General features: G+C 40.3%; 1 protein-coding gene across 1 annotated transcript in view; it reads right to left on the bottom strand.

Moving 5' to 3' along the window:
• Window positions 1-13,257, bottom strand: part of gucy2cb (guanylate cyclase 2Cb) — a 20,480-nt gene that overhangs the window by 2,209 nt on the left and 5,014 nt on the right. The window contains exons 7-24 of the mRNA XM_032502217.1: window positions 10,501-10,615; window positions 10,177-10,318; window positions 9,536-9,618; window positions 9,241-9,355; window positions 8,367-8,448; window positions 7,824-7,926; window positions 5,562-5,621; window positions 5,390-5,461; window positions 5,177-5,281; window positions 4,944-5,030; window positions 2,537-2,669; window positions 2,199-2,336; window positions 1,924-2,000; window positions 1,515-1,606; window positions 1,192-1,350; window positions 773-965; window positions 510-684; window positions 134-232 (exon numbers count right to left, since the gene is read on the bottom strand). Coding sequence (XP_032358108.1) covers window positions 134-232; window positions 510-684; window positions 773-965; window positions 1,192-1,350; window positions 1,515-1,606; window positions 1,924-2,000; window positions 2,199-2,336; window positions 2,537-2,669; window positions 4,944-5,030; window positions 5,177-5,281; window positions 5,390-5,461; window positions 5,562-5,621; window positions 7,824-7,926; window positions 8,367-8,448; window positions 9,241-9,355; window positions 9,536-9,618; window positions 10,177-10,318; window positions 10,501-10,615 — 2,030 coding nt within the window. The remainder of the gene's footprint in view (window positions 1-133; window positions 233-509; window positions 685-772; window positions 966-1,191; window positions 1,351-1,514; window positions 1,607-1,923; window positions 2,001-2,198; window positions 2,337-2,536; window positions 2,670-4,943; window positions 5,031-5,176; window positions 5,282-5,389; window positions 5,462-5,561; window positions 5,622-7,823; window positions 7,927-8,366; window positions 8,449-9,240; window positions 9,356-9,535; window positions 9,619-10,176; window positions 10,319-10,500; window positions 10,616-13,257) is intronic.

Here is a 13,257-nt window from a genome sequence, read left to right as displayed (position 1 = left end):
TCTAGCCACTGGGGGACCATAGGCAGGCTGGGGGAACTCATATTAATGTTAAAACAAATTCCTAAAGTGAAGTTTTCATGCCATGGGACCTTTGAATGTCTCTTGGTATGCATGTTTTTATTCCTCTACTCACGGTGTCCTGTAGACTCCATTCGAGATGCCGTGTTGACCGTGTCTCCAAATAAACAATATCTGGGCATCTTTAGCCCTACGACACCTGCTGCACAGGGACCTGAACAAACAAATAGTCTGTTAGTTTTCCATCATTGCAACCGTTTACAAGATACATGAAGATGAATCAGCTGCATCAAAGGTTTTAGAAATGATTGGGGAAATAATTCACTTGGCTATGAAGAAGCTTTAAAGAATTCAAAGGTTTGGGGTTTCACACTGCATTTAAAGATCTTGTCGTCTTAGCTCTTGAGCGTTCAGTTCCATTTACCAATGTGTCATTTTGTTATTGGAAGATAATAGCTAATAGGCACAGCCCAGAGTTCAGTGTCATCTACCAGAGTGAATGCCGATGCGTATCCACACAGGGATACCAGGCAGGTGTCGGAGCTGAAAGGTTCCCATGAACGCCAAGATGTCCAGCGCCATGCGGCAGATATCCACCGCGTGCCTGTTCCCATTTCGCTTCGGAAGCCCAGAGGCCACCATGTAGGCGTCCCCAATCGTCTCCACCTGAGGGGTAGATGGAAGAAATGGTGATGTCTGTGGTCTGTCTGTCAGTCAAGCCTGGCTGTCTGTTGAATTTCACCCCCGTGTATACCTTGTATACGTCGTGGTGGTCGACGATGCTGTCAAAGCCCTTGTAGATGTCGTTGAGCATGTCCACAACTTCCATTGGTGTACTGTACTGGCACAGAGTGGTGAAACCGACGATGTCGCTGAAGTATATCGTCACCTCCTCGTGCAGCTCAGGCTCCACCACACCAGTCTCCTTCAGGCTTTTCACCACTGGGCTGCACAGAAAGATACAAAAACAGATGAGACAGGAGGATCCACCTTTTCCTTACAGTTTAAATCAGCTAAACTTGTGGCTTTTAAAGTCAGATTTACCCCCACAAGGTGTTGCCAGATCAAGATATTTTTGCTACTTTTCAGGTATACATGTATTTAGTATTATATTATCTGTGTTCTTAGGCCAGTGTCTTAAAAGGCGGTGTGCTCCTTTAAGTGTAAACAGACCGAGGAAGCAGCATGAAGTTGAGGCAGTCTGCTCGGTCCCTCTCAGCTTTGTAGAGGGCCGTTCTCTCCTCCACCAGGTGCTCCAGGTTTCTGGAATACATCTGCAGCCGCCTGATCATGTTATCCATGTAGCTCTCATTGTCCTGGTTATGGATTTTACTAATGGACAATGGAAGGGGAAGAGAAGGAAAAGAAGGTAAGAAAACACAAACTTTCACTAAAACCAACTGCATACATGTAATTACTATATTAAAGCTTCTATAGGCTAAAAACAACAACAACAACAACAACAACCCATCTAAGTAAACACAGCGATTACCTACCTGATGATTTTTCCCAGACAGTTTTCCACCTTTTTAAAGTCAGGTCTTTTTTCTGGATCCTCATCCCAGCAGCTTTTTATCATCATGTACACCTGCAAGACAAGAGGACACAAAGCTTTAATGGAAATGGATTCATTTGAAACAAGGATAATGCACAAATAAACATTAAACTTGTAAGATAAGAGAATATGTCTTGGGCCAGGTTATAGCAACAATTGCTTATTTCCACCTCTAGTCCCTGGGCTGTTATGACAATTATAAAAATAACTATTTTAAAAAGAAATGTATATACTATATATAACGTGGTGTCCATAGTAATTAAAATCAAGCAGTTTATCAAAGAAAGACCCAGCCGACACACGATATACACCTAATCATAGATAAAGGCATGCAACCGGCATTAACTCACCTCCAGTTCTTTCTCTGAAGCTGTCTCAAAGTTAAGATCAGGTCTAAAGTAGGACATGATGACCCTGGCAAGCTTTTCTGTTAGGAGACAAAGTTCTTTTTAATATTGCTGAGTGTGTATTACATTAAACCACAAACACATCCCACTGCCCTCCAGTGAGAGTTCCATACAGTCCCTTAGGAATACTAATCAAGTTCTTCACTTGATTTTTCCAGGGCTCAGTGTGTGTGAGTGTGGGGCTTCATTTTGGACGGTGGTTTTGTAAGAGGTCACACCTGCTCTGTCGGAGCAGCTCTTGGTGTAGAAGGTGCTCTTTCTGAGAACAATCTCCTGAGCGATAATGGCAAAGCTGTAGACGTCTCCTTTCTGAGAGGTGCCCTGTCTCCTCAGATGCTCCGGAGCAGTCCACAAGTCTAAAAGGAGACGAGAGGTTTTCAAAGTCCCTTTATTGACCAGTTTCAAAGAAGAAACACAATCACAAGAATTAAAAACAAGAAAAGAAAATCCTAAATAAGATTTAAAACAGTAGTGTCTTAATCAAAAGAAAGGAGAATGTAAGAAAGTGAAGGAATAAACAAACTTGGTGAGGGAGGACTTAGTGCGGCTGTTTTACCTCTGCCGGGCCTAAGAAAGCTGTTGCAGCCAAAGTCTGTGATCTTCACCACCATGCGATTGTCCACCACACAGTTGGTGGACTTGAGGCGACCATGCACCTGGATGTGACTGGCATGGAGATAGGACATGCCCTGCACAGAAGATTAAACCACCCCAGGGTTACACTAAAAGTCATCGGAGATCTTTACTGGCCTCTACTGGCTGCCGGGGAGAATTGCAACATCAATTGCTTCATTCAGCTTGGTTAGAACCTTAAAAATACCCTGGAAATCCAGAGTTCTCGCAAGAGCACAATTTGAATTTGCTCAGCAAGTTACTCTGGCATCGAGTAATGCTGCTCATTAACTATGCCCTTGTAGCCAAGCTGGACCATCACATCAGTGTATCTGATGTAGGTGGGCCTGAGGGGAGTTAAACAGATGACGATAGTTTAATCTACCAGTTAGCTCCACTGGTAGCTAAGCATGTGAAGCTCTGGATACGTCAGCCTGTGTGTCGTTCTGATTGGTCGTAGTGTTATCCAATTGCGTGCAGTGAGATTTTCAAATGCACGCTTGGTGACGCCCCTCCAGATGGCCAATTTTCCTTACTCGTTACCAGACCCTTAATCTTTCCGATTTGGGTCTGGATTTCCAGGCTACCTTATAAGGCCTCCTACATATAATATAATCACATTACATTCAGTGAAGAAATCACAATGCTGCTGTGTTACATACCGTGTACAGTTTCAGAAGCACTACTGCATGATGCTTCTTAAAATGTCTGTTAGGTCCATTTTGCTGAATACTGTACATCCATGTTTATGTCAAAATGCACAGTAGAAAATACAAAAGGTAACAAAATAAAAAAAAAAGGAAAACTGAAATATTTTATTTATATAATTTATTACAAGTTTTTTGTTTTGTTTTTAAGTCCAAATTTGTGCTCATTTGAGGTTCAAACTTGTATTTTGGGTTTCTACTGTCTAGACTAGAGCATATGTACATGCTTTAAATAAAAAAAAAAATCTGAATATACTTTACCCAGGCCCGCATTAAAACTAATAGAGAGAGAGAGAGAAAGAGAGAGAGAGAGAGAGAGAGAGAGAGACACACACCTCAAAGGCCTCCTGCCCCCCGTTACCTGTGCTGTCCTGTCAAAAATATCCAACATAATCAAGGGAATTTCTCAAATGTAATTTACTAACTTATACTACTACATAAAATAGGGAATATGAGCAGTGAGCACTATATTCAAATGTTTCACTTCAAAATGTGGAATTGAAAAAGCACAGCACTCAATTCAAAATGTCAAAATCAAAACGCATCAGTACATCAGCCCAGCAGACAAGCCAAAAACTTAACAAAAACAAAGCATTGTCATTATGCAAAGAACAACTAACATTTCCTGTCCCCCTGCCAAAAATATTAGACATAATCAAGGGGATTTTTCAAATGTAATTTACTAACTTATCCAACTACATACATGTAGGCATATGAGCAGTGATCACTATATTCAAATGTACTGTATAAAAATTCAAAAAGCCCAAAATATTAGATTTATTCTATGTAGCCGTAAAAAAACAAACAACAAAACACTCAACTCTGACAGATTGGGGAAGGAGAGTGATAGTGGTCATGTAATTTTGATTTATTATTATTGAGAATTTAGTGTTCATAAATGAGTAATTTATGGTCTTTCAACAATTTCAAGTAAATAACAATTTACAAAAAATATTTTTAAAAGTCTGTCATGTGGTGCCACCCCCCCCACTGGTTGTGAATGATTGGTGCCCCTGGTTACTGGCCCACTTGCCCTTACGGATAATCTGGGCATGACTGTACATGTATTCACCCTCTGTGTCTGAAACACTCCATTTTAGTGCCTGTCCCTATAAGCCTCCCTCCCAAAAATACTCCAGTCTTTTCTGATTGGTCAGTGTTTCCGGGTCTTCCACATCTGTGCTCTTGGCTTCTCTGCATCGTCAGTGTCGTTGTGACATCCCAACCCTACAGAAGTCCTGACTGTTCATTTAAAGGCACCATTTCTGAATACTGGCTTTGAGCATTTCTCTGTGGATTGAGCGTCGTGATACTTCCACAGTACTGATATAGCACCAAGACCTGCTTTATTATAAAGACATGGACATATCACTTCTTACACTATGGGACCTTTAATACTAAAAACTAATCTGAGTACCATAGTTAAAGGAACATAATTCAAATGTCTTGTCTTGCATATTGTATGTCTGAGTACATTGTGATGTCATAACATGTTTCAGTAGGTTTGTGTCAAGGTGACCATATGGGGCCTCCTCTTCATTCCTTCATAAAGCTCCATAAAATATAGTGCCATATGTCAAATATAATATAGAACTTCAGAGTTATGCGACTCATCATCAGAAGAGCCTAGAGTTTCAGTCTCACCTTGGCAATGTCGTACATGACGGAGATCTTGAACTCCCAGTCTGTGAAGGTCTCCTCTGGGTAAGAAACCTTATCGCTCAGCACAGACTGGAAAAAGAAAAGGGACATGAAGTCTGGTAGAATTATTGTACTATGAATGGATAGTTGATCTCTTCTTGCTAGTTCTGCACTGAGTTACTGATATTATTGACATCCATTCAAACCTGAATGGCACGTGAGCATTCCATACGTACCCTGAGCGACCCCCTCTCTCCATACTCAAACACGCCAAACACGCCCTCATCAAACTTCACTGTGCCATAGAACTTTGTGAGGTTGTAGTAGTCGATTTGCAAGAGCTGCAGAGAAAAGAAGAAACCGCGGCAGTCTTTCAATCCACTAGCTTGGAAAAACATCAATGCAAAAGGACAGGCCTACACAGGACTGGAAGCGTCGAGACATCTTACATCATTAAGTTCTATCATCTGGGTCTCGTTAAAGTTCCCATCTGAGTGCTCCAGCTCCTTAAGAATCACAATCTAAAAAGAATTGCAGCAGCATCAGTCACACTAGAAACAAAATCTACATGTTCAGAAAAGCATGTTGATAGATTTGAAAAGTACTGTTGTGTCGAGCTACCTTCTTATCGTAGAGCGCCCGGCGGAGCTGGATTTTCACATTTTTGCTCTCGTCTTCAATCTGATGGGGACAGGCGGAGGACATTTTAACAGGACTTTTTTTTGTGTTCTCTAGTGCAGTGATCTTCAACAGGGGGTCCGGGGCCCCTAGGGGGTCCTCAGATTTACTGAAGGGGGGCCTCCAAATTATTGTTAAGAAAAATTCTTAACATGGCTCCAACATACTATTAGCAAATATAAATCAGCCTATAGGTAAAGAAATTTCTAAGATAGCCATCCACAGACGCAGGTAATTCTGAGGATTTACTGTGCCACATGTATTTAATATTAAAACATGATTCATTAAATCATTCCAATTATTGTTTTAATAGCTCACTATTCTACGTACTAAAATGGAATGTGTACAAGCTTTAGGGCGCTTAATAGGCACTTAATATGTAGTAGGGGGTCACTGCTTTGTCTCTCTCAGTTATATATATAAGGGATCCTTGGCCTTAAAAAAACAGCTTAAAGACCCCTGCTCTGGTGCATTTTTGTTTAGAATCAAGGTGATTTTAAGCACTTTATACAGAACAAAGGGTTGGAGAGCTGGTGAGAGCTGTGGAAACGTTTCACTTGATCATAGATTTCTAAATGCAGGATTGGCTTCACTGTCCTACAGAAGACCTGAGTGGCAAGTGAGGAAAAAAAACAACATTTCTAAGTCTGATCTTAATTGTTTTCTAACCTGTTTTGTGACTCAAAAACAGGAGTAAAAAATGCCAGGATCATTTTTGTGTGCGTTTGTTGTTTAATAGTCATTTTGGCCACAGGGCTGAAGTGCACCACTACCCCATGTTCTAAATAGGACTAAATCGGCAGAGTTGCTGATTTTAAATACAGTTCTAGCCAAAAGAAAACGTGACAGTGATCTTACATACACAACATGTGCATGAAGAAATGAAAACTCACCAGGAAGGAAAGATAAAGATTAATGCTTTTAATCCTATTTAGAACATGGAGTAGTGGTGCACTTCAGCCTCTTGTGGCTAAAATGAGTATAAAAAAAAACTTACCTTATTTTCACAGAAAAAAGTAACCTAGAAATTATCCTGTCAAAACAAAATGTTCTCACCTGGCAAAACCTTTTCCAGCCAGTTCACAGTAAAAAAATTAATTGATTTGGAAAGATTGTCCTGGCAAAACCTTTTTTCCCACGTTTTTACAAACCCCAATTCCATTATAGTTAGTATGTTGTGTAAAAACGTAAATAAAAAAAATAATTCAATGATTTTGCAAATCCTTTTTAACCTATATTCAGTTGAATTCACTACAATGACATTATGTATTTTGTTTGCAAATATCCACTCGATTTAAATTTGATGGTCAAAAACCAACATTGATTGCCCGTTACCTTTATATCCCTCAGACGGCACAGCATTAAAAACCAATATCATGTAAAAAGATATCACCACAAGGGCTCAGGAACACTTCGGAAAACCACTGTCAGTTAATACAGTTCACCGCTACATGTGAAAGTTAAAACTCTATGGTGCAAAGAGAAAGCCATATATCAGGAACGCCGTCGGCTTCTCTGGGCCCGAGCTCCCCTGAGATGGATTGACACAAAGTGCAAAAGTGGGCTGTGGTCTGACAAGTCCACATTTAAAATAGTTTTTGGAAATCATGGACGTCATGTCTTCCAGGCCAAAGAGGAAAAAGACCATCCAGATTGTCATGAGCGCAAAGGTCAAAAGCAAACATCCGTGATGTATGGGTGTGTGTTAGTGCCCATGGCGTGGGTAACTTTCACATCTGTGAAGGCACCATTAATGCTGAAAGGTGCATACAGGTTAAATGCCTGTAGATGTTAATGGAATGGATGTTGATGGCACCTTGTAAGGCAGCCTCGGCCACAGTCTGTGAATGGTTCATGTACTATATTAAAGCGCTTTGAGTAGTTGTTAATACTAGAAAAGCGCTATATAGATTAGATGATACTTTATTCATCCCACAGCGGGGAAATTCCCTTGTTACAGCAGCCTTCTCTACAATGAAAGCAAAAACAAACAAGTAAACACACAAGAAAAACAGCCAAACAATAGAATTAATATAAATACCACCCATTTACAACGTAAAACAAATTGGGGGTCATAAGTCATAAACACATGGAAGGAAACAATTTAGATCAGACTTAAAAAATGGATCACCTGTTCGGGTCAACAAGTAAGCCAGTGCTAAAGAAGAGCATCCATGCTGACAGAGAGGTTTACACTTTATGTACCTTAAGAGAGATGACATTGAGTTGGTTGTTCTCCAGCGGTGTGATAAGATCAGAGGCGATATGGGACCAGCGCTTCCTGACCCTGCGCTCTCTCCTGGTCCGTCTACACAGGAGAAAATACCATCATGAAATACATCATGCAACACGCTATAGTACAGAGATCCTCATCCATGTGCGCCCGAGACGTGCACTTTCAATATCTACACACCCCTATTTAGCTTCCAATTTTGTACATTTTACACAAAAAAATGGCTTGAAATCAAGACAAAGAAATCATTGGACTTGAAATTCTTCAAGTCAGTCAGAAAATAGAGATGGAGAAAACTGCCACATTATTTCTGTTATGATTTTAAACAACCCCAATACTCAGAGTTTATACACATAAAAGTGATCAAAAGTCATATTTCACATTATGTTCTATTAATTTAAAAAAAAACATACGTAAATATATCAAATACTGAGCCTGCATACTGACAGTTTTTACCCATTACTTGTTTTGCGGTTCAATAATGATAAATGACCTAAAGTTGATTACTCACTCACCGGTAGAAAATGAAGGCCATGGTGGCCACTACAACCACTGTCACAGCCAACACACTCACAATGATGTCATTAGATGGTGTGCCTGAAAGAGAAAGACCACAACAACAACAAAAAACTCTTACAATTTCAAGTTTAGGGATTTTCTCTAGTCAACCCAGACTCATCCAGGGCATTGTACATGTACTGTAGGTCTCAAAAGGACCTGCAAGAAAGGTCTACATGTGCCACAAAATATGTAAAATAGTGTGACTCAAAGGTGCTTATTTACTCAAGCTATGTGTAGAATTTTTATATGATGAAAACCTCTTTTAAATGATTCAGTTTCTTACCAAGCACTGGTCAAAGTCTGAGAAAAGTCTGCTTTGCAAATGTTTTACGAGTAAGAATATGGATTCAACACATTTGTTAAACCTCAAGGATTCACATAGTGGGTTTAAAAGAGCACTCCACAGTGACCTCTAACATGGGTTCAACCAGTGTTTAAAATGGTTCTAGATTCTGTCGTGTGGTAAAAAAAAGCATCTTTAACCGGATTTAGAACTTGAAACAGACAAAACTCCAAACTCCATATAAGTTGCAGACAGTAAAACCTTTAGTAAAAATATAAAGTTTTACCCTTAAATAGTAACCCATCTGGAGTTCATTCACACAACACTCCACTGCAGACTGATAGCTCATCTAATTGACAGCAATAAAACACCAGATGGTCTCTTAACACTGTAACAGGTGCGCTATGTGTCCGTTCATGGGTGTGAAAGTGCGTAGAAAGGTTTATGACTAAAAGGTTGTGACAGCCATCGGACACAACCAATTAGTCGGGTTTGTGTGTGTGTGTGTGTGTGTGTGTGTGTGTGTGTGTGTGTGTGTGTTTAACCTGGCTCTAGGTCTGGCGTGAAATCAGGAAGTGTCTTTCCCCAGATAAATGAAGGGTGTGTCTCAACCACTTCGGTTCGGTTGTTCTCAGTGTCGAATGTGAATAAAATTTTGTACTGAGGAACAAATGAGAAGAAAAGTATATATATTTCAGAATATCACACTATATAACAGCAAGATTACATGGGGTTGTATTTCTAAAGACCTTTGAGACATTGCTAACATAATAAAGAGGAGAGCTGTTTATTCTATTCCTTGCTAAATTGCATAATAATTAACACAGGAGAACAATGTACCTCGTCGTCGGTAGTGGTGTAAATGATTGAGAGATTCACGTCTCTGTCTCCGTGCTTGTCCAGCTTGTAGTTCCCAGCAATTCCTGAGCACAATCGTAGAAACATCTTTATTCAAATAAATATAAATATATGGCGGTTCACCACAACGTCGCCACAAATCAGCCTCTGGTGTTTAACTGTTTACTATTTAGTGTTGGGACTACTGTAAAAGTAGTGTACTGTGTAGTGTTAGCTCATTTCATTTTGTATCTTTTTTTTTTCCCTGAAAAAACACAGAGCCTGACAGAAGAAACTGTTCTCTCAATCACGCGCAAGCTACTTACAGCTGCTGCCTGCAGGCTTTAACACTTCATATTTATCCCTTAATTTTGTCAGTGAAAATAAAATCAGTGAAGCAGTTGACAGCTTCCATCTGTTGGGCGTCACACAAATCAGTAAGCAACGTGGGGCTGAAGGCTGCTGTCTGTTGAGGTCATATAATCAGTCATCACTGTTGTTTTCTCCACCGCATACATCTTTTTCACTCTTTTTCTATTACCAAAGTGTCTCATCCCAGAAATTGAGCTAAATTGTTTTTATTCTGCATTGCGGCGTGAATGTCCATTAGAGTTCCATTCTTTCTCTTTCTTCTCCTTCCTTACCGTTAAAAGAGATGTTTCTGAAGTAATTCACATTCACAAACTCCATCTGCTGAATCTCCGACGGATTGTTTTTAGCAATATATCTCATCACCTGGCCTACTAGCAGCACAGAATCATGGTACGCCGCCATGTAATCATTCATCTGAGAGAGAGAGAGAGAGAAAATTTGATGTAACTACTATGCAGTTTCTATAAGAACTCTAGATTATTCATGTATTACTGTAACTCAGCAAAAAGGCAAAGTAATTGTATTGCCCATAACGTAACTATTCCTTAAAACAGCAGTCCGAGGAAGAAGGAAGTAATTTGGAAATGTGTCCTCACTGTGTTGTTGTCTTTCAGGTCTGTGTTGATGGTGTAGCTCCTGGTGTTGGGCATAGTCAGTACCAACACGTTCCTCATGGATGGCAGTGACGATGTGTTGGTGTAATATTGATCGCTGTGGAGAAGAGGCGGTAGAGGTGTTCTTATAAGTGCTGTATCTGAAGCTGGCAGAATCAGGAAAATCTTTTGAATCAATAATTTCATTTTGTACATTTTATTGCAGCAGAATTTCTAGAGATAAAAAAAAAAAAAAAACATAATGGAGAATATGCAACAATATGAATTCTCAACGAAAAATGGCAAAATGTTAGCATGAACTTGGAGGGAAAAGTTACAAATGTGTTGCTGTGTATCGTGTACCACTGGTTCCCAACCCGTATTGTCAGACATAGCCCCACAGCTGTGAGATAAACTCAAGTACTCCTTCACCAACACCTTGCATGGTACACATGTGTTGGAATTGGCTTTATCTGGGTATTATAGAACTTTTAATGACAAAAGAGTGGTTATAATTTAAAAAAACTTTTAGCTAACTATTTCAACCATTTACCTTAGCTCACGACCTCTGCTCGCTTGCCATCTATTTTCATACACTCAGGTCTGTTCCAATATGTGGGCATATTTTTGTAATCAAATTTTATTTTATTACTTGAAGTACATTTTTTCCAGGTTTTCCCTGGCCCCTGTCAGCTGCAGAAGTACCCCGTGGGATACAAGCATAGACTGTAAAGGATACAAGCATGATTTGCTGGAAAACACTGCTCTGAACTCCTGACAAAAGTCTTGTCGCTTATCTATTTTGTAGAAACACCTGCTATTAACCTGACTTTTAATTAATCAATTGGTGTAAGAAATAGTCATATGAAAGCTAAAACCCTCCCAAATGATGTTCAATGCACTGAAATAAATAGTTCACTAAAAAAAGATGTATTATTTAAACAGACAGAAAGGTCAAATTTTGGCAAGACAAAAGTTTTGTCGCCTATACAGAAATTGAACAATAACAAATACTAAAATATGTCAGCAAATTAAATAGCGGTGCTGTGAGGTTCAAATTAATATCTTGTATGACTTCCATGAGCTTGAGGACTGCTCCATGCGGTTTGGCAAGGATTCTACAATGTATTGTTGAAGTCATCAGGAATAGCTAGGAAGCAGTCTTGCATGCCTCCCAGAGTTCATCAAATTCTTTGGTTTGGTCTTCCATGCTTCCTCTTTCATCCTACCCACATGCTCATGATGTTCATGTCTGGTGACTGGCGGCCGAACCCCCTGGAGCATCTTGATCTTCTTCGCCTTGGGAACTTTGAAGTGGAGATGGAAGTATGCGATGGAGATCATCCTGCTGGAGAATTTGGCTTTTATTGGTTGGGATATAAGAGGTAGTAAGATTTCTTGGTATTTGAGACTTTGTTGCCTTCCCCTGCCAATCTCTCGCACACCCCCATACTGGATGTAACCCCAGACCATGATTTTTCCGCCACCAAATTCACGTTTTCTGGGTGAATCTTGGATTCATGCGGGCTCCAGTAGGTCTCCTGCCATATTTGCGGCAACGTGGTGTAATTCAACAGAAGATTCATCTGAAAATCCATTTCTTCCACTTCTCCAGCGTCCATCTTTTTAGCAGGGTGTGAGCCTTGGCAATGCCACAAGGTTTTTCAATTGTCTTTTGTATGTGCTGGCTTCTGGGCACTGATTCGACCATGGAGGCATTTCGAGACAGAATCCGACAAACCGTTCTGGTTGACACAGGGACTTCAGGGGACCGGTCTGGTGGAGCTCTGCTGCAGTGGAAAATGGGCTGGCCTTGGATTTTTGAGCCAACACAACGGTCCTCTCGATCAGTGTCTTGCGGGGTCTGCCTGACCTGGGCTTGTCAAAACGTCTCCAGGTCTTCAAATGTTTTTTAAATCTCTGTACTTGACCTGAGAAACATTGAGGTGTCTGCCACATCAGCAGTGGATCTGGTTTCAGCCTCTGATAATCTAAACTTTAGGCTGAATCCCATTCCTCCCTTACCCCTACCCCTTACCCCTTCCCTAGCTTTTGCGCGTTCACGCGGGACCTAGTGCTGGTCCAATACGTATTACGAGCTAGGGGTAGGGGATAGACCGAGGGCTGTATAGCCTTGAAACCTAGTGTGGAGCGACCTCACTAGAAAACACACAGGCATCAATGGCTGCCCGTCGACCAGAGAGACTCTAAATGTAAGTACTTCTGCGTAAATAATTGATTAAAAAGTTAGACAGTCTTGTTTGTGGTCTATGCAGTCTGTACAGTGTACTTGCAACCATGTTCCTAACTGAACTTTTAAAAATCGCTAGCTTGCAATTCTAACGCTAATCGCTAACGTTGATTTGCACAACAGTCCCACATATTTCTGCCTTGAATGGACTGTATACATCGCATAGATTGTATAGCTATATATATATTAATATTAACGGTCTACGATACATCGCTACGTGCCTAACATATACCGCCCTGTATCACACAGGAGGACACAGCAGCTGATCCAGTTTGGGGCTGAAAACGAGCAGACGTTTCCTAATTCATATGTTCATGTTGTACCCATTCATTATTGCATTGGTAGCCTACTGTATTATTGTAATAATTTGTAATTAATTCCTGTTCATTGTTCATGCACTTGTATGTTGTTGTTGGTTTTGATACGGGACACTGATGATATGTGAGGGGGGGTTACTGGCCAAAAGGCTATCAGAATATCAGAACAGCTGTAGTTAATTTGTTTGTTTG

This window comes from Etheostoma spectabile, chromosome 21 (assembly GCF_008692095.1).
Source record: "Etheostoma spectabile isolate EspeVRDwgs_2016 chromosome 21, UIUC_Espe_1.0, whole genome shotgun sequence".
In the NCBI taxonomy this organism is placed as follows: domain Eukaryota; kingdom Metazoa; phylum Chordata; class Actinopteri; order Perciformes; family Percidae; genus Etheostoma; species Etheostoma spectabile.
This window is presented reverse-complemented; position numbering and strand designations above follow the sequence as displayed.